The sequence below is a fragment of the Momordica charantia genome, assembly GCF_013281855.1.
Source record: "Momordica charantia cultivar OHB3-1 chromosome 8 unlocalized genomic scaffold, Mcharantia_2.0 BLBB01000008.1, whole genome shotgun sequence".
Taxonomy (NCBI): domain Eukaryota; kingdom Viridiplantae; phylum Streptophyta; class Magnoliopsida; order Cucurbitales; family Cucurbitaceae; genus Momordica; species Momordica charantia.
The window spans coordinates 31349498-31371075 of record NW_028275166.1 but is presented as its reverse complement, the minus strand read 5'-3'; the positions used below and the strand labels follow the sequence as shown (position 1 = coordinate 31371075).

At 33.7% G+C, this 21578-nt stretch overlaps 2 protein-coding genes across 5 annotated transcripts; both read left to right on the top strand.

Annotated features, from left to right (window-relative positions):
• Positions 1–1149: 1149 nt before the first annotated feature.
• On the top strand, positions 1150–7181 carry LOC111023303 (transcription factor PIF3). 4 transcript variants are annotated; one of them, XM_088127720.1, is made up of 9 exons: positions 1150–1530; positions 2276–2429; positions 2575–3826; positions 3912–4013; positions 4118–4183; positions 4377–4442; positions 4554–5042; positions 5955–6115; positions 6616–7181. In XM_088127720.1, the coding sequence occupies exons 2-8, from the start codon at positions 2338–2340 to the stop codon at positions 6027–6029; spliced, it is 2142 nt and encodes a 713-aa protein (XP_087983846.1). In that variant the 5' UTR covers positions 1150–1530; positions 2276–2337; the 3' UTR covers positions 6030–6115; positions 6616–7181. The 4 variants fall into 4 exon arrangements, with proteins under 4 accessions (XP_087983846.1, XP_087983845.1, XP_022156403.1 ...); XM_088127719.1 differs by having other exon boundaries at positions 1150–1904; positions 2308–2429; XM_022300711.2 differs by having other exon boundaries at positions 1150–1904.
• A 9337-nt stretch (positions 7182–16518) lies between these two features.
• LOC111023268 (transcription factor MYB61) lies at positions 16519–18391 on the top strand. Its single transcript, XM_022300661.2, has 3 exons — positions 16519–16787; positions 16931–17060; positions 17225–18391. The coding sequence occupies exons 1-3, from the start codon at positions 16655–16657 to the stop codon at positions 17871–17873; spliced, it is 912 nt and encodes a 303-aa protein (XP_022156353.1). The 5' UTR covers positions 16519–16654; the 3' UTR covers positions 17874–18391.
• Positions 18392–21578: the final 3187 nt, after the last annotated feature.

Here is a 21578-nt window from a genome sequence, read left to right as displayed (position 1 = left end):
TCATTCAGATGTGATGGTTCATTCATATACCCTCTTCTCTACTTAGATGTCGCAGTCGTTGCGAGAAACCACTTGTAAAGTGGCAGACCACAAAAAAATAAGGTGGTATATGGTAGTTACTATCAATTCTTTTAAATATTCTGATCTCAAAATCTTCTCATTCAGATGTGGTACGGTGTCAGTTCATTCATGTACCCTCCTCTCTAGTAGATGTCGCAGTAGTTGCGAGAAACCACCTGTAAAGTGGTAGACCACAAAACACTTTGTCTAAAAACACACTCAAAGCTACATTAATTGAGGAGAAGCCACATGTGTGATTGAGAATGGAAAGTCAGAAGTTGAATAAGGATAAAGGAAGGGAGGAGGCCCGCAGGTGTCTGAAGGTGTGAAGGGCACACAACATCTCCAAAGCAAGCCTCCCACGTGAACTTCATCACCCCATACCAATTCCCCCACTTGATTCTTTTACCTCATGAACTCCCCTTTTCCACAACCTCGCACCCCAAAAGCACACCATGACAAATCCATCCCTCTCAAATAGAACATTCCAAAACCGCGGGACCGAAACTGAGGCAAGCTTGAAAATTCAAGCACTAAAATAGAATAATCTTTAACGTTGAAGACCAAAATTTAAAAGTGATCGCGAAAACTCAGGGACCAAAATGGATTTAAACCTAAATATTTCTAATAGGCTTAGAAACTATTATAGTCCGAAAGTTTTAGTTTTGTTCTATTATGGTTCAATGAACATTCAAAATGTTCATTTTGGTAATTGAACTGTTTTTCCCTCTTCCATTTTGGTTTATTTGAATTTTCAAAACTACTATTTTAATTTTTAAGAGGGTAAAAACTCCTTCGATCATTATCTTGTCTACTCTCAAGTTTGCTCGTAAACATGTACTCAAGTCGAAGATGAACGGTTATTAAGTGACAAAATAAAATAGTAAGAATTAAATCGATTACTCTTTCAAATTTAAATATCAAAATAAATCTAACCAATTTGAGCCGACAATAATTGACATCTACCCGAACTGACAATGTTGAAATCGTAGTATCAAAATAAACCTTTGGAAATCAAAGGAAAATAAAAACGAATCTTTTTAATATCTTTATCCATATTCTCGGAATAGGATGGCGCCCAATACATGTATGGCATCACATTGCAATGCAACCAAATCAGAGAGAGCGAGCGGAAACAAACAAGAAACAGAACAAAAAGATGGCACCCAGATAAGAATATGGAGCCGAAGCAACCCAATACACGCTCTACAGCACACCCATCTCCTTCAATCAATACTGGTTTTTGTCTCAATCTCAGCGACCAACTATAGGAAGAACCAACAAAAAGAAGAACAAGAACGACCCTTCTTCCTAAATTTCTCCAAAATCCAACCCATCATTCTGTTAGTTGCAGCGAATGGTTGATCAACGGTGGCGCACTGTACTCAGCCGCCGTCTTTTACAGATTCCGAAATAGAAGAGCGGTGCGGTGGCGGTGGCGGGAGGTGGACCATTTCATCTCAATCAAAGGTTTCATGGTGGACCCACTTCAATCAAATTTGTATAGACTGAGATTTATAAGGGTTTTCTCTTAATCTAAGATTTGGGTTTTGCACTCTTCCATGTCCACTTGAGGGAATTTGTTTTCTCTCTCTCTCGCTCGCTCTTAATAGTGTAGCCAAAGTACGGCTTTCTGGGTCATTCTTTTCCTCTACTTCTGGCCCCAGAATTTGCATTTTCAATGCGTGTGGATTGGTGTTCTTGGGCTGCTGCTTCGAGGATCTCACTTTTCCCTCTCGTTTTTGTTTCTTCTCCGCTCGTTTAGCCGCCGATTTTCCTCACGATTCTCATCTGGGTGCGCTTTTTGCTGGATGTCAATTGTCAAGCCCGTCGTTTTTCTCCAAGTAATTGCCCTTCTTCTCCAATTCTTCTGGCAGTTTAAAATATGTCATCTGGGATCTGTCAGATTCGAGTTTTTGAATAAAGAAATTCGGAGAAGCACTCGAGTTTTTTTATATTAATGCGAGCTTAATTGCGGATTTGGATGTCTCTGCTCTGACTGAGATTCATTAAACAATTACTTTGGCTTTGTCTCTTGCTTTATTTAATTTAATAACCCTTTTGAGTAGTTTAAATATATTTTCCTCGAGCTCTATTTGACTCCACCGATAGGGACGTTGGTTTTATTGTAATACACTTTGATCTTCTATAGGTAATCTAATCAATCCCCTTTTAGTTCTACTGGGTTCGTCTTATTATATCATTTTGGATTTAGCTCGAGGAATTTAAACGTGAAGTATTTCCCAGTAAAGAGGCAACAGTTTTCCACTTTCCGCCATGCCTTTGTCCGAGCTTTATCGAGTGGCCAGAGGGAAGCTTGATTCGACTCAAGATAAGAACAATACGGTTTCTGCGGATTTGTCTCTGAAGTAAGTCTGACTTGTGGATCTTAATGATCATCCTTCCTTTTGCTTTGTTTGTTGAGATTCTTTTTGGGTTTTCTTCTCTGGTTGTTTGTTCTAATTTCTAATTACTGTAGCTTCTTCTTTTTTCCCGTGGGGGTTTCAAATGCAGTCCTGAGAATGATGTTTTTGAACTAGTGTGGGATAATGGCCAAATTTCGCTGCAAGGTCAGTCCAGTAGGACAAGGAAGAACTCGAATTCGAACACTTTACAGTCTCAGTGTTTACCGTCTCATAGTCCCAGGGATAGACATAGAGATACAGGACATTTCAGCAATGCAAGAATGGGTAAGTTTGGTGCTATTGATTCTGTAGTAAGAGATGTTATAGGGACCGCACCTTCACCCGATGTCGAATTGACTCATGACGACGACGATGATGATATGGTGCCTTGGCTGAACTATCCTCTTGATGGACATCTGCAGCATGAGTATTCTTCTGATTTCTTACCTGAATTATCTGGGGTCACTGTTAATGACCTCCCCTCACGAAATAGCGTTGCATCTTCTATAGGGAGAGGCAGTGGTGGTAATCAGGTAAATCGAGATACACACGTCAATTCTTTACGTGGTGCTAGTCTAGAAGATGGCAACATTTCCAAGCTTTCTTCGTTAGATGCTTCGACTGATAGACCTCAACGAAGTAGCACGAATCAATTACATTCGTCGGCATCGCAGCAAAGCCAGACATCGATCCCACATCTCCGAACGAAAAGTGCAAGCGGCAGAGAAAATACTACGGACAAGCTTGTTCAGGATTCTCTTATGGGCCAATCTCCTCAGGTTCCATTGGTTACAAGCAGTTCTTCAAGCACAATGAGGCAAAAGCTAGATCCAAATCCTCCGAGTAATTCATCCAATTTCATCAATTTTTCCCATTTTCTGCGGCCTGCTGCTCTTCTCAAATCTAATCTTCAGAACCATGGTGTGACTGGAACTGTGGGTTTGTCTAGTATGCGCAGCATGGATAAGGACTGTTCAGCAGCTAGTAGTCAACCCCCTGAAGCATCATTAATTGCGACACGAGGTAGTTTGAGAAAGGAATCAAATTCATTCTGTAAAAATGCTGTAGTACCTTCCATAGATGATAATAATCCATCAGATGCCAAACCTCCCGAGCAATTACAGGCTGTGAAACAACCTGAGGTTGCTTGTTTGGGAGACTCATCCAAAAATGATGACCACCCCAAACAGTGTCTTGAAGTAGGTGCAACTACAGGATTTCCAGATGGTGAGAAGGCTGCTGAATCTGTAATTGCTGCTTCTGTTTGTTCACGCAATAGTGTTGAGGGAGCTTCTGATGATCCGACACGTAATAGGAAGAGAAAATGTCATGACACTGAGGATTCTGAATGGCATAGTGATGTGAGTACCAAATTGTACCCTTATCTTACCTTGTGTGCCTTGATCACTTTCCAAATAGATAAATGAAAAGCCTTATCAAGTGCAGGATGTAGAAGAAGAATGTAATGATGTGAAGAGAGCGAATCCTGCTCGAGGGACTGGGTCCAAAAGAAGCAGGGCTGCGGAAGTGCATAATTTATCAGAAAGAGTGAGTCCTGATGATATGCAAACTTCATTTTTTCCATCATATACAAAATTTGGCACCCTTTTCTTTTCCCAAGTGGACTCATTCTTATTTAACTTCCGCAACAGCGACGTAGAGATAGGATCAATGAGAAGATGCGTGCTCTGCAAGAACTCATACCAAACTGTAATAAGGTTGGCCTATTTATACTCTCTTGCCGTCTATTTGTTGCTTGATCAATTGAGATTTTAAACTTCACTGAGACTTGCGTATTTTAATTTAAACAAGTTCTAAGAAAAGGGATATGGAAGTTGAATTCTTGAAAATAGCCCAACTCAAATTTTCTTAGCTATATTCTTGAGCTAAATTCTGTAATGAAATTACTAGGTGGACAAAGCTTCCATGCTTGATGAAGCCATTGAGTACTTGAAAACGCTTCAACTTCAGGTTCAGGTGATGCTCTGTTCCCTGAGGCAGAAAAAATGTATTTCTCCCCCCAATTTGGAAGGTGTCATTGTTTCGAACATTCAGGTAACCTACCCAAGTATTTCACAAATTTTGCAGATTATGTCAATGGGAGCTGGTTTATTCATGCCTCCCATGATGTTCCCTGGAGGAATGCAACCCATGAATGCACCACATATTTATTCACCCATGGGTGTAGGAATGGGAATGGGATTTGGGATAGGTATACCTGACATGAATGGTGGTTCTCCTGGTTATCCCATCGTTCAAGTGCCTCACATTCAAGGAACTCATTTCCCAAGCCCATCTATACCAGGTCAAACTGTAATGCATGGAATGGCAGGTTCTAACTTTCAGGTCCTTGGGATTCCAAGTCAAGGACTTCCCATGCCAATGCCAATGCCACGTGGACCGATCCCTCCATTTTCTGGAAGGCCTTTTATGACTAGTTCCGGCATGGCAGTGGCTCCTATGGAGAATACGGGTTCAGCTGCAGCTTGTAGCTCAAAAGATGCATCTCAGAACATTAACTCACCTATGCTGCCAAATGGTGGCACCGAGACGTCAATAACTCCAGCTCCTAGACAGGTTTGTAGACTTCTTATTTTAGAAAGGAAGTTTTATTTCACTTAGTTTTATCCAGGAACCGAGTTGTGTTTTAGAGGTGGGATGAGGTTTTTATCGTATAAACACTTCTTGGTTTTGTTATTTATCCATGAAGCTTCAGAACTGAAGAAAACTTTGACGATCTGCATAGAATGAGCATGAAGGATTTGTCTTATAGTTTTCTATTTTCAACCTTTTATTTTGTTATAGACATATTATTTCTGTTCCATAATGTTTGAGTTAGGATTCTATTTGTCCCTCTTTAATAATTTCTGGTATCAATTCTATGTGTTTTGTTTTTGTTTTTTTAATCATTATTTATTATTATAGTGACAATAACAAGAAGCACGAAAACAGCGTTCAAGATCAAAAGATTAAACCCATTTTCCAAGAAATACACCTTAATCTGCAGAAAACCGAAACTTAAAAGACCAAATTGAATCTTAAACCAAACTTCAAAAAAAAAGAGGAAAAAAAAATTTCTATCTTCATCCTTCAAAATATTACACGACTTTTTCCTCACCTTTAGTGGAACCAAATGCGAATACTCCAGGAGTCCCTCTCTCTCTTTCCCTCTGTCATTCAGCTTTCGTGGAAATATTAAATCATTTTGTTGCTATTTCTGTGAATTATTATTTGGGGAGTTTTAAATGACTTCTCTTCACACTTAAAAAAAAAAAAGAAAGAAATTTTACTATCTACCTGATTGATGCTGGAACCTGTTCCCAGTTATTATTAGATGTGTAGGATATTAGACAAAATATGCAGAACTTGCCAATTTTCTGTTCGGAACTGATACAATGAAGAAAAAGATTAAGATTATCTTGCCTTCCACTTATAGTTTCTGTTCTGAATGCAAGATTTGATTCCTATGAAACATGTTCTTTATTGCAGGCTAATGAACAGGCGTCCGGTGTTAACGACAGGGCTGTTAACCCCACCAGCAAAAGCGACGTTATACCTAACTAAGTTGCCTGTGTGTGAACTTTTTGCAGTTTGGTTCTTCATTTTACACAGTAACTAAGTTTGGTTCTTCATTTCACACAGTAAAATTGGTAATATTTCTATTTCTTGTTTTTTATTTTCAGTTTTGGAGAAACTTAATCGATTGGTAATGGTTTCTGTTCCTGTTTCTCATTTCCAAAAAATGTTTTTAAAATTGTATACAAATTATAGAAACAATAAAACTAGTTTCTTATTTCTTAAGTTTCTTATTTCTTATTCTCAATTCTACATGGACTATTACAAAAATTAAACATAACGTAGATGTTTTTTTAAATATTTTGTTTTAAAATTTACTGTTTAACTGTTTTTTAAATGTAATATCTGAGAGAACAAGTTACCAAATGTATTTTTATTCATTTTTTAATAAGAAAGAAAGATCAAGGAACAAGAAAAATTTACCAAATGCAATCATTTTTTTTCTTTCTTAAAAAAGAGAAAACAAGAAATAGGAAATGAGAAACAAGAAAAAAGAAACAAGATTTAGGAAAGTTACCAAATGGGCACTTAATGATCCGGGAATGTGCTATTTAATTCTCTCTGTTTTATGCAGATCATAACTGGATAAACCACATTAGGGATATTGACTCTATACCTTGAGGAGAAAAACCTTGCCATGGCGTTGACACTTTGCTTCTGCTTGTTCATAATCTCTACTTGATATCAGCGAATATACATGAATGAGCAGGAGATCCTGCTTTCGACTTGGAGAGGCGTTCGACTTGGAGAGGCGTTGAAGATGAACCTTTGAGTTTTTTTAAGTCTAATCAGGTCCTGATGCTTGCAAATTCGTAATTTTTGCTACCATTGGGAGGAGGAGAGACTGGGCCGCATGATCTTTCAATAGAATTTGGTTTGATTGATCAACTATCCGTGCAGGCATAATGCAACTGCCTCGAGGCTGAATATGATGGAACATTTGTAAGTAGACAAGACTAAATGATGGCAAATAAATCTCTCCCATTCTCCATCTTCTTCAGAGGAGTTTTATGTTGAACCATTTTGTGGATATTGTAAGTATTAAGGTAGGTGGTCAGGCTTATAGTTCCCAAAATTGTGTGCAACTGAAACAAAATCTTGCATGTATGCTATAATTTCATAATCTTCCCCCCTCCTTTAGCTGGGTTGAAATATGTAGGTAGACTTGCAAATTTAGCAAGGGAATCAGCCTCGAGCAATAAGCAATAGGGTTAAAGATTTGTAGAGCTGATACCAATTTCTCCCTTTTGGACCAAAAGCTTGCAAAATCAATCATCATTGGTTGGCCTAGTGGTCAACAAGAGCTAATGTGAATAGTAAAGGACTTAAAGGGAATTAGTTCAAACTATGGTAACTATCTATTTAGGATCTAACATCTTACGAGTTATCTTGGAAATCAAAAGTAGTAGAGCTAGATGGTTGTCTCGATACATGCAGGATGGCGTAGAATATCAAAGAAAAAGAAAAAAAAAGAACTTCCTAAATTAGTGGTTGGTTCAACCATTGTTACTCTACGAGCTTCACAACTAGATTACGAGTTAATGTGAGAATTGTGTATTATAATATCTCCAATAACATGAGACACTCACTTGAATCCTTCTATAAGGGAATAATGGTTGTGGAACCTTCATTTGATGTGGTATGGTAGCTAGCTAGGTTCATGGCTATCGATTTATAACTTAGTCTCAAAATTGGTGGATCACTCATTTAGTGTAACCAATCATATAAGTTTTTGTCCATCCCATTTCTTATCTCTTGAACCTTCCATTTATAAATATGTCACATTACCTAATCATAGACAAGTAGTCGTGCCTTTTATTGATAACCTTCATTTGAATAGTAGCATTCTAAAGTAGTTCAAGCTTAACCTTATTTTAGTGAGTGCTCACTCTGGGTGACCTATTGCATTAGGGCTTGTGGAAAAAGTAAAAGAGACGTATGTGTTCAACTTCAGGGTGGCTACCTACTTAGGATATTAAAATCCTATTAGTTTTTTGACAATCAAATGTTGTAGGGTCAATTGGTTGTTTTGTGAGATTGGTCGAGATGTACGTAAGCGATCCTAGACAACCATAGAATTAAGAAAAAAAAAAGAAAAATAAAGTAACCTCTGCAGCCTACACTTTTATGTCATGTATGAAATTTCAATTAACGATACCAAATCCTAGTTTGGTTGATAATAATTGTGCCTTTGTGACCTTAATACTTTGCATAACATGGGTTGTTTTGGAGTCTAGCATTATTCATATTTCTTTAGCATCAATTAAAACCTTGAAAACAAGGGCCCATGTTATCTGTTTATTAACTATGCAATTTGTCTCTAACAATGATTTCCCTTTTCCTATTTTATCTGTACACATTATGACATTTGGGAACAACATTTTGACTCATCACAGGTTATAGAATTTTTTCTTTTTGTCCTTTTTGAAAAAGAAACAATTTCATTACCGGATGGAATTATAAAAAGGGGAAATCTAATCTAGGGAGTTACATAAAACATCTCCAATTGGTTATAGACATTTTCTAACTTATTAGATATTTTCACTAGTTGAAATATTGTTTAACAAGGTCATGAAGATATTTTGTTTAAATAATGTGCCTGAAGTATATTAGTAATTTAGCTGAAAATGAGTGGTCCATCAATTCCCTTGTGGGTCGAGTGTCATAAGTAGAATTTTGTGAGGAAAGATAAACATGAGAATTTTTTTAGCGTAGAGGTTTTAACCTTTGACTTTAAGGAAAAAAGTTGATGTCTTTACAGTTGAACTACGTTGACAAAGTGAGTATTGAGAACTGGTTAATACAGTCATCACCCTAACTTTGAAATGATATGTTAATACTCTTTTTAAGTCTCAAGGTTAATTATGTTTTTTATTTTTTATGAGTTTTTAGTTGTTTGTGTTTTTGCTTTCCGCACTCTATTCGTGAAGCTAAGTTTAATCCACGAGCAAAATAATTTTACAAAGTCGTATGATCTTTGACAAGATGTTCTCAATCCTTGTGTCTTGACTAGGTTTGTTTAAAGTGTTGAGATATGAGCTAGAGCTACCTTGTCTCACTAGATGGGCTAGTGCCTTCTCGTCTCATCTGGTTTGGGATTGCGAGTTACCCGATAGCGTTGGTCTTACCTAGTTATTGGGATGCATGACCTTTGTTTCACTTGATTCGATTACACCTACCTCTCATTTGACCTAAGACAAGCTAGGTGAGTTGGTTCTCATCTCATTTGAACTATAACCCATTAGATCTCACTTGGTTGAGCTAAGACCCACTTGAGCTATACTTTTCCCCTAGGCACACTTATGTAATAGTTGTTTAACTTGATCTTTGTGTCTATGTTTTGTTATAATCAAGTCATTTTTGCATATTTTTAAGATTGAGTATTTATTTGATGAATAAAGCATATTGAAATTGATCGTAAGATGAAATTATTGATGATCTCAAACTTTTTACCCATTGATAGCGAATGAGTATACCCAAACTTTTTCTTCTTCCCATCTCTTTTCCTACCCGACATGAGTGTGTTAAAATACACACTTCCCATGTTGGGTGAGGGTTAAAATAATGTATTGATTACTTTGGTTTATTTGTACATGTATATGTAGGTAGGTTTATTTTTTCAAATAATGTTGACTAGTTGCTATTTATTGACCACCGTTAAATTTTGGACTAGTAATAAAATGCTGATTCCACTATTTTTTTTCTTTGGTGGGTTGCTAGTTGAAAGATTAAATTCTTGATTGATGCTCATTTATCCAAATTATTGAACTCTAATAATTTTCTTTGGCACCATATCTTATAGGTTAGTGTACTCTTTCTATGTGTTTACTCATAAAAGAATGAGAATGAGATAATTTTAAAAAGATAATTATTAATTATTCTATCTTGTTTTTAGCATAAATCACAAATCAAGAATCATTTAGGTCCCACACTAAATAATTTTGGAGGAAGTAACATTTCCCTCCCATTTTTTTATTTATTTTGTAATGTCTTTGAACTTTAAAATAAATATCATTATTTGTTATGGTTGCTATTTTCTAGTAAATTATTTAACAGATGGATGATATGATATTTAAGTTTTCTTTATCTATGGCACATAATGCTCTAAGAAAACCTTATAGTGGATCTAGTATCTAGTTCAGTCAACTTTGAACTAAATTATACATCTTTAAAAGTTCAAAGTGAAATAATCTAGAGCAAAAAATGGGATTTAACCCAATAAAAAGTCTTTCAATTTTGCCCCAACTAAACCTTGCACAAATTAGGGAGAAATGGAGTCTCTTCGCTTCTTTTTTCCTTTACATCTCAATCACAATCTTTGGAAAAAAAAATTAAACAAATAGGAAAAGTAGGATATCACCATCACAATTTATTTATAAAAAAAAAAGTAAAAAATAGAAAGGTAAAGATAGAATTCCTATGTGTTTTTCCCGTGAGATTAGTTGAGGTGTGCACAAACTGACCCGAACACTTACAGATTAAAAAAAAAAGATAAAAAATAGAATAAGTGGGGGGAAAAGAGTAAGTTTTGTAAATCTAGTTTGAGCATATGGAAATAGAAGTTGAACTCGTTTCATATGGGAAGTGGGCAACATTCAGTAACATAAGCTCTTCCCCAATTAGAGTAATTGATGTGGAGAAGGCAATAAAGCTGAATATCTTTTGGCAGTCCCACAACACAGCAAATGGAAAAGCAAGAGGGAAATTCAAGAATGACCCTTTTTTTTTCCTTTTCATTTTTCAACCAGACATACTTTTCATAGTTCATCACTCTTGACCCTTTTCACCATGATTTGATAACCCCTTTTTTTGTGTTGTTTTTATGTTTGCTTTGGGTTATTATTTGAATAGTCCCAAAAGTGACAAGTCACTGTTTGAAAGTGTGGCTAGTTATGGCATTGGAATAGGTTTGGATCTTATTTTGGTCACTGATAATTCATTCAAATCCCTAAGAGTGACGTGGAGAGATGAAAGGTTCAAGGAAGCGGGCGATCTTTCGAACGAGTAAGTATAACGAAGATGATCAAAATTTCAATTCGGAGAGAGGAAGATCGACCAACCAACCAAAGTGGAGGATCTCATTGAGATGGAGATCTCGTTTGAACTTAGTTTTACGACTATTCTGATTTGGTTCGTAAACTTTTAAAATGTCTATTTTAATTTATAAACTTTCGGTTCAAAAGGTCTAATTTAATATATGACATTTGGAGTGAGAGAAATGTGGTGGCCAAGCATTTTTTAGCATTAAGTGCTTAATTGTTTTTTCTCATTCTTTTGTTATTAGTTTTTTGCAAGATGAAAACCAGATGGCCCACCAACTAGCTAAACAGGGACTAGGCCTCTGTGTTTCTTCAACTACTTAATGAATTGATTGTTTGGAAAAGAAAAAATAAAAGAATTTTAAAGAAAATAAATCATTTTGATTCTTGTTGTAATTTTATGGCCAATTGTTTAATTATGGATAACATGGTTTTGAATATGTATATTAACACGCTAACATAAGTATATGACATAGTTAAACTGTTTAATACAAAACATATATTATAGATCAAAAGATCAAAGGTTCAAATTTCCAACCTCACATGAACTCAAGGGTATGTAATATAGAATTACTAGAAAATAGATGATTATAATATAATTGCAAAGGTTAAATGTCTTTTATTTCTTTAAATTCTTTATTAAAAGTTCAAAACTAAAATAAATATTTTAAAAGTTAAAAAGATTAGAGTATGCATTTTGAAAGCTGAAGAACTATAACAAAATTTCAACTTACCCAAATTGTTAAATTTTCATGACCAAAAATAGTCTTTTGATTCGTTAACATCTTCAATATGCAAATCCAAATACTCATTTCAATTCACACGATCCAATACAATAAATAGATAACCCCAAGCTTAATATCATATAAAAGTATTAAATTGAAGATGTTAAAGTTAGGACAAATACAATCATTTAAAAGTTGAATGAATCTTGTTTATGTAACATAAAGATCCTCTTGATTGGGTAAGGTACATACATTGACAAGATGATTTGGTGGTGATTTATGGAATAGATAGGAGAAATGCATGTGCTTATGTTTCCCAACTAAAACTAGTGTTAATTATGGCCCATTTGGGATTAGATATATTAAGGTCAAATCAAAGGACACATCCTTCTAGCTACTCAAGTCTAGGCAAAAAGCAAAACAATGTGAAATGTTCCCCCACAAACTTCTAGTACCATCTAGGGCTACCCTAGTCACCACTCACCTCATCCCTTCTGCCTTTGCCCAACCTCATATGGATTCTCGAGTCGAACTACAAATTTAGCCCTCGAACATTATATCTATTTACTTAGGTTTCTAAACTTTTGATTTTGATTCTAATGAGATTATGATTATTTGTTAGAATATGACACAAATATGGTCTGATGCAGAACGTATCAACAATCTCCCTTTCACTTTCAATGATATAAAAGACATTTTTCCTATTCGCATTTATTTAATTGGTTAAAATACTAGTGGGTCCCTGTAGTTTTAGTTTTGATTCATTTTAGTCCATGTACTTGTAAAATGTTTACTTTTTGATCTCTTGTATTTTCAATTTTGATTCATTTTGGTCTCTCTACTCTCAGAAGGTTCATTTTTATCGTTGTACTTTTAAAAAGTGATCATTTGGATCCTTATTTTCAAAATTTTAACACAAATTCTCAACATAATGAAAATCCTTTAATATAAAACCATGGTTACATTTTGAAAAAATATATTGAGTATATTATCTTGTTGAAGTTGTAATAGAAAAATGAGATTAAAAATAAAATTAAGAGACCAAAATGATCACATTTTTTTAAGTATGAGGACTAAAATTAACATTTTAAAGTACATGAACTAAAATGAAAATTTTAGAAGTACAGAGACCAAAATAAACCAGAACTGAAAGTGCAACCAAACTAGTATTTTAACGTACTTTATTTAACTCACCTACTTGCAATCATAATTCATTAATTTAATCATTGCATCATGCCAAAATTTAATGATGTTGATGAGATAATTTGTTAAAATCAAAATTTGAAAACTCATGGATGTAATTCAAACTTTTTAAATTTGACCAAATAAAACTCAACATCAAACTTATATTTTTATAGCTTAACCTAATGATATACCTTATGGTAGCTAATCCATGAAAAGAGTTAATTAAGCACATTTTGAAATTGATTGATTTGTTGTCATTTTTGGCATAACAAAAGATATTACAACAACATGCCTTTTATTATAATATCTTTAATTACTTTATCTATTTTTGTCTAGGCTGCAAAGATTAGCTTTTAATGCTCAAAAAACTATATTCCAACAAATTAATATGTTATTGTTACATATATAAATTTATAACCTACCTCCTTTTTGAGTTCTTGACCAGAGATCACAATTGTATATTATTTTAATTATTATAAAATATATGATCACGAGTTCTTTTGAACGAAACCAACACATAAAATCACATAAAGTCGAGACAATAACGCATAATAATTGTGAACATTGAAGAGATTCATTGTAACTTACTTCATTTTCACAAAATATTACTCAAGGGAATGATTCATTAACACCTAAGGAAATCTTGCAATTATTTTGAGTTTGATTTATCTATTATTGATTGTTTCTTATCATGCAAGTAAGAATTGAACTAATTTTGCATATTACTTTGTCCTCTTATGGTTGTGGAAAGCAACGATTCAAGGAATGATACTAAAAAAAAGAAAGAAAATGTTAAAATACTATTTTTGTCTCAATACTTTCAAGTTTATTTTCGTTTCTGTAATTTTAACATGTTATTTTAGTTTCTGTACTTTTAATTTTCAATTTTAGTTTATATACTTTAAAAATGCTTGCTTAATTCCCATTACTTCAGAAAAATTACTATTTTGGGTCAATGTTAACACAAATTCTACGAAATCCCTTTAATATAAAATCATGGTTACATTTTAAGAAACATATTGAGTTTAATATTACGTTGAAGTTGTGATATAAAAAATGAGACTAAAAATAAAATTAAGAGAGCAAAATATATAGTCACTTTTAAAAAACCACAGTGACGAAAATAAATATTTGTAAATATAGAAACTAAAATGAATTAAAGTTGAAAGTCACAAGATTAGAAGAAACAAAGCTAAAATTAAAATACATGGATCAAAATAGTATTTAAAAAGCGGCATAAAGAATTTTTGTTTAGATTGGAGGAGAGAAATATTGTCTCTAAATTGTTTTAAAGGCTTGAATCAAATTTTAGTAATTTTTGTTAGGGTTATCTTTCTATAAGGAAAAAATAATAATAAAATCTTGAGGCAAAAAGGGAAGATGAGAGTAATTGGCTTCTAATTTGTCTCTTAAATTTTTTAAATTAAGTGATTTCACTTAAATTTTTCATAAGACTAAATTAGTAATTTTAAGAAGAGTTATAGAAGCAAAATAGCAAGAGGCATTAATATTTAATAGTAAGCCACCAAATGAGCAGGTAGGCAAAAGGATATAAGGATAAGTGATGATGATTTAATAACAAATAAATAAAGTGATTTGAAATGAAAGGGAGACATAATCCCACATGTTCTTCAAAAATATTTGAAAAGATGCCTTTTTGCATCATTTATCATTAAATTGATTTTTTTTATTTATTTTAGAGACCAAAATTAAAACTAAAGTAAAGTTATAGGATCAAATCGAACTAAATTTGAGATCAAAATAATTAAAATTTTAAGTAGAGGTTTATTTGTAAGGTTTTTTTTTTTCGATCTCGAGATAGTCTATTTGTAAAGTTGGTAAGTCTTTTGGTTTTTCCCTGCAAAAAATAGTTATCAGATTTAGCAGTCATATTTATAAAATAACTTTTTTTTTAATTTCAACAACATATTGGATTGGAGCTTTAAACTTTTTATCATTTTGGTCGAAGAGATATGAATTTATGTTTTTTAAAAATGAAATTCTTGGAGAATGATAGGATTGTAAAATAAATTGAATAAAAATATTTATGTGAACATGGACATGGCTGCTAAAATCATATATAAATTATATGAATGGCAGCTACTCCTACATCATTGTCGGTGTCGTTTTTGTGTATGTACATAAAAATAGTTCATAGTTTATTATTTTTAGATGTTAGCTTTCCCCACACCTTTGACCTTATTCATAAAAGTATTATTCTACCTAATAATTTAATGTGTATCCGTATACCTGATCTTAAATTGAAAATAATATATAAAAATCCTATCGACTAGTGTGTTGTAGTTGGAGCGAGACTGACCTTGTGCTATTGAGTGGGTCCTACCTTAACTAGATGAAACTAAATGTCACTTGAATAATTAGGTAAATCACGGAAGTTGAGACTATAAAGTTATTAGGTGCGAATTCGTGACTTAGTTAGATAAGATGAGAAACTATAATCTTGAATGTAGCCTAAACAGATGAGACTACTAGTTAAGTTACAAGGCGTCTCTATCGACTGGTGTGTTGTAGTCGCACGATATCTGAAGCGTATTGACCTATTGCCACATGTTACCAAAAAAACATGATTGATGGCTATTTAAGACATTTGACAAACATGACCTAGTGCTAATCTCTCTCTATTTTGTTAAATACAAAATCTCCTCTTTTCAAATTGTAAAAACTTTTTTTTTCCTATTTTGGGAACTAATTATGAGGAAATTTTGCTTAATTGAAACTTAAACAAAAAAGGTAAAAGTTTAATTTGACCCAAAATTTCATCTATTTTTTGTTAATATAAAATCTCACACCAGATGGTTTGTAAAAGTTATTAGTTGATTTGATATATAAAATTCATCTCTTCACTTTAAGGAAGAATACTCCCCATCATTCTCAAATGTGGATATTTTCCTTCCTAGTCTATGTAGGGTTACAATTGTACTATTCTCAACCCCCCAAATTAATGCTAACCCATAAAATTTTAAAAAAAGAAAAAAAAAATCTAATTCCACCGCTCTCGCCATTCACACTTCAACACGTAATCAGCTTATATATGAACTATTCTTAAATGATATTTATATAGATATGATGGTACCGAATTGAAGTATAATAGAAAGTTTTCTGCATTACGCTAGAAATTCTTCCATAACTTAAGTCTTGAACTGCTAAAGCAAGCATAACTCAACGATAATTGACATATACCTCTTAACATGTTGTATTAAAAAAAAAAAATTTAAGTCTTGAAACACAACTCTGAAAGTTAATGAACTAAATTTGTAATTTGTAATTTAATTATCAGATAATATTCTAGGAGAGAAAAAGATCCCTACACTGCACATTTTGTCTTTATAAAAATATTTTTTTTTATTTTATTTATATCTAAAACAATAATTAAAAAATGCTGACCTCTAACTTGTGATTGTATCTGTCCTTCACTTCTTTTTGAGTGTGACATTTCCAATTGAAACTTAGCTTCTTATTAATTTATATTTCCCACCCTGTCCTCTCTCTCTCTCCTCTGATAATCCCAAACAAAATTACATCCTAAATATCTCAATTATTATAAAAAACTTCCCCCTATTTGCTAAGACACATATATTTTTTTAATTTGGCACAAAAAATTAGGTACAAGTTTTTTGGGTTTGGGTTTGGGTTTGGGAGAGATATGGGAAGGCACTCTTGCTGTTACAAGCAGAAGCTGAGGAAAGGGCTTTGGTCTCCTGAAGAAGATGAGAAGCTCCTTAATTACATCACTAAACATGGCCATGGCTGCTGGAGTTCTGTCCCTAAACTTGCAGGTATACCCCTCTCGGCCTCTTCTTCTCTCTAACGGCACATTTGTAATTCCATCAATTACCGGTGTCGATCGTCTTTTTCCCACTTTAATTGAAGAGAGAGAGAATTTTGAGTTTTTAAACCTATGACCCTTTTGGATCCACAGGCTTGCAAAGGTGTGGCAAAAGTTGCAGACTCAGATGGATCAATTACCTTAGACCAGATTTGAAGAGAGGTCCCTTCTCCCAACAAGAAGAAGACTTAATCATTGAACTCCATTCAGTCCTAGGCAACAGGTTAGATCGGCGTAACCGTCATCGTATCATATATACATACGGTTGTTGTAGAACCGTCATCGTAGATATACGATGAGGAACAATTCTTAACTGTCATTGAATTACGTCGAACTGCAATCAGGCTTAGCCTTTTTTTTACTTGTCTTAATATATTTTCTGTATAGATGGTCTCAAATAGCAGTTCAGCTGCCGGGAAGAACAGACAATGAGATAAAGAACTTATGGAACTCGTGCATTAAAAAGAAGCTGAAGCAAAAAGGCATCGATCCCAACACTCACAAGCCTCTCTCCAACCTACAAATCGACAACGACAATAACAACACTATCCAATCGAATGATCAAAAAAACCACGAAAATAAAGCTTCCCCCATTGAAGTAGTTCCTAACAATACTACTGCAACAACAGCAACATCAACAAAACCAATTGAAAGTTCCGACATGTCGTCCAGCTCTTGCAACTTCTCTTTCCACCAGGTGAACGACGGATCGGATCACATGGGTGGCCTCCCCATAATCCCAAATAGTAGTAATGCCACCCCTTTTGAGGCCATTTCCAGTTTGTTTTTCCCCACTCCCAATTCATGTGCTGCCCATCCTCGAGTGAGGCCTTCATTTAGTGTGGTTCCTTCTGAGAATCCTCCTGTAGGAGCCCATAATACTACCAACTCTGCCTTCCTATGGCAGCCCGATGAGTTGCTTCAAACGGCCTCGGATCTTATGATGAGAAACGATTGGCCTCATCATCAAATCAATCACCGCCAACACATTACGACTCTTCAGACAGAGTTGTTAGGGCAACAGACTTTTCCGTAATTACCACAACAGTTACTATATTATCGACCTCGGGCCTAAATCTATTACTGGAGATGTTGTCCTCATTTATATACTGCAGTTTGACGAGAATTATATTCGTAAGAAATCTTTGGAGAGAAGGTAACTTTTCAAAACAGCCCAAGCCTTGAATTAAGTCTTTTTGAAGCTTTTGATTCCTAGAGAAAGAAAAAGATACGACACTACTCAAATTCATATTGGGAAGTACGTACGAGCCAAACATGAGCCACTTCTTTTTTAAGGTGTGTGAGCTCCATCTCTATAGAAACTTATTCTGAATTTTTTGATTTTTTTTTTTTTTTTTTTTTTGTAAATGGGGTTGATACAAAATTACTTATATTGGTATTGATTTTTCTTCCCTTTTAGTTTAAAATTTGGGGTGAGAACTCGAGTCTTTAACTAGGTAAACTATATTCTAGTGGATATTATTGACCTATCTTTTATCATTTATTATTTCTTCTTTAAATTAATCGTCTACTGAATTAAATGTTCTTATATCAGTCTATCTATCCATCTATCAGTAAGTTTCATCTTTAAACTTGTAGGATTTTGTTGGTATATTTCATCATTTATTTATAAAAGAATTCGAATATCCTTGAATTTTCGTTATCGTTATGTATCCAATAAGTTTTTATTGCTAAATCCATAGTTTAATGTCTACCTAACATGATTATTCTTATTGTGATTGCCTACCTAGAATTTAATATTCTACGTGTTTCGCCTTCACAACCAAATATGGTAGGTTTAGACGGTTATCCTTTGAGATTAGTCAAGGTGCACATAAATTGACTCGGACACTCACAGATATTAAAAAAAATAATAAAATAAAATATAACGTTCTTACTCTATTTGATGGCATGTAAACATTAAATTGAGGTTGTTGACAGATCTATTACACGAAATTAAAAGTTTATGATCTATTAAAATATAATAAATAATGAACAGTAACTTTTAAAGTTGGAGAGTTCATATAAAAAGGAAAAAATAAATTAAAGTTGTTAAAGTTGCTGAATACGGCCCCTAGCTTTTAGCCAGTGCCTTTATTCCATCGTGGTAAAATTCATACATTAGAGTAAATTTATTATTTTTTTTAATTGCGGTAACAAATTTAGATCCAATTATGAGATTCTCTTTCTATCGCATATGAATGGAAAATAAGGTATAATTCAAAGTTTCTGAAAGTTCCATGTAATTTCTTTTACTATCCTTTTTAATTTTATATTTCGTTTAGAGTGATATTTATGTTCGTACTACTATTTGAGATGATAATAATGTTCCTTCTAGTTTCTAATCATGGATAGAATCTACTTGTAACTTATTTTTATAAATGAGTTGTTATACTATTGTGTCTCGTTTATGAGGCGTGTGATGTTTTTTTTCGTTGCGGTGCTGATCGACTTTCTTGTTATTGGTGTTTTCGTTGGCTTTTTGGTAAGTCTCTTTGTTCTATTTATCTCTTAGCTGGTCTGTCTTTATCCTGCAATATATTAATATTTTTTTAAAAAAGAAAGAATAATCAAGAATAATCCAAATATTGTCGTAAGTAAGTAAGTAAATAAATAAATAAATAATAATAGTAGCAGTAGTAGCAGTAGAGGGAAATTATTAAGGGGACCATATATTTCTTAAATGGGTGTCCATCACTGTCTCCTGAAGATGGAGACTTGTTTTCACTTTTCCATTGTCTCCCCTTCCATACCTTTAATTCAAGTGTATTTTTGGCTTTTTTTCCTTTTATCAAAATTAGTCTAAAGCCTTTCATTCTTTTATTTTATTCATTGTAAAAGAAAAAAGAAAAAGAAAAGTTATGTTGGTATGGCCAAAGGTGAACAATTGAATCTACAAAATCAAGAAAATTAACGACGTTGGTCAATTAGTTAGCTCAAATTTGATACATTTATGTCGTCTACTATTTTGATGGACAAACTAATAAACGAAAAAGTTAATTGGGTCATAAAGCTATATTTTTCATCTTCCTCTTGTTATATTAGACGTAAAAACAAATAAAAGATGGTGAAAAATAATTAGAAGATAGGACTTTAATATTGCGTTGTCCTCTTGCCTCACCCTCTCACAACTAACTTCTAAAATACTTATGTAAGGATGGATTCACGTTGGACCTAGGGGCTCGAGTCCCCCTCAATTTTAAATCTTAGTGAAAAAATATATCCCATAACTTGGGTCTTTAGTCTCGTGGCGACGAGACCGTGCCCCCTTTGGCGCGTTCAAATTCGATTCCAAAAAATATATTAATGCATTTTAAAATGATGAAATTTGCCATGCCCTTAAACTTAATTATAACTGGAAAAAAAAACTTATTTTTGAGGCATAGAAGATGCTCTGGGAAACAAACTGAGTGAGTTGGAGGATAATTTGCACGATTTTGCAGGGCACTTGTCAGAAGAATAAACTCTGCCTCTCTTTTATCTTTGGATAGTTTAATATATCTTATTATATTATTGTAGAGAAATTGTACACGTTTGTTTTAATTTAAAAAAAAATTGTTACTACTATGTTTTATTGGTATGTGATATTCTCTTAGACCATAATTTAATTGTTAAAAGAAAAATACTCAGGCTTGATTCCATCTATATCTTGAACTGGCTATCCTTTAAATGTTTGATAAATAAGAGAGAAAAATACAAAAATGGATAATTTAAAAAAATAATAATAAGCGGTTGATTTTTCAATAGCAATCAACATAGAGATAGGTCGTCATCACCCGTCGGGAACTAAGTATTTTCCATTGTTAAAATAACAATGTGTCTCCATATCTTTAACTAAAACTAGGGTTGTTCAAGAAATCCGACGAACCCAAACAATTTGGGTTGGGTTCGGTTAGATGTGGGTTGGATTGTGATTTTTCCAATCCGATTGGGTTGGGTAGGGTCTCGAGTTCAACATTTAAAAAATCGGATGAATCCAACCCAACCTGAATTTATGCATATATGTGTATTTTTTTTAATTATATATATATATCCTTATCTTCAATGTCAACCGTCAATTTAGTTTTAATCTTGGCCCTTCATTTAAGGTTTTCATATTATCTTCTTCTATCTTGTATGTTAATCTCAGCCGTCCATTTAGTTTTAATCCTAACACTCTGTCGCCACCATAATAATTAATAATTAAAAATTAAAAAAAAAAGCAACCCGACAACCCAACATAACCCAACCAAAAAAATATTGGGTTGGGTTGGGTTGGGTTAGCCATCCAATTCAAATCCGACAGTTCCTATATATGACCAACTCGAAAATTCGAGTTGGTATCCCAAAATCCCTCATAACCCGACTCGACCCAACCCATGAACCACCCTAACCAAAACAAATACTCTCATATATAAGTCTCATACCACTTGTTTGAACCTCAAGTCTAATCTCCACAGCTTTATAATAACATGATATTTGTCATCTTCGAACCCAAACCACATTGGTTTACTTTTGATTCACGAAAAAGTCTCATACTAATTATGAATCTTTTTCGCTTCTAATCATCGACGTAGGGCTACGTTCTCGCGTCGTCCCATACAAAGTATATAGTAGAGTGTTGTTTTGGTCCATGTGCATATGCACATTCACAAGTCTCCAATAGAGGGTGTAGAAACACACCCTTTTATATTTGATATGTGAGGGTGAGGGTGTGGGTGTAGATATATATTTTGTGGGCATTATGATGTGTTTGCATGTG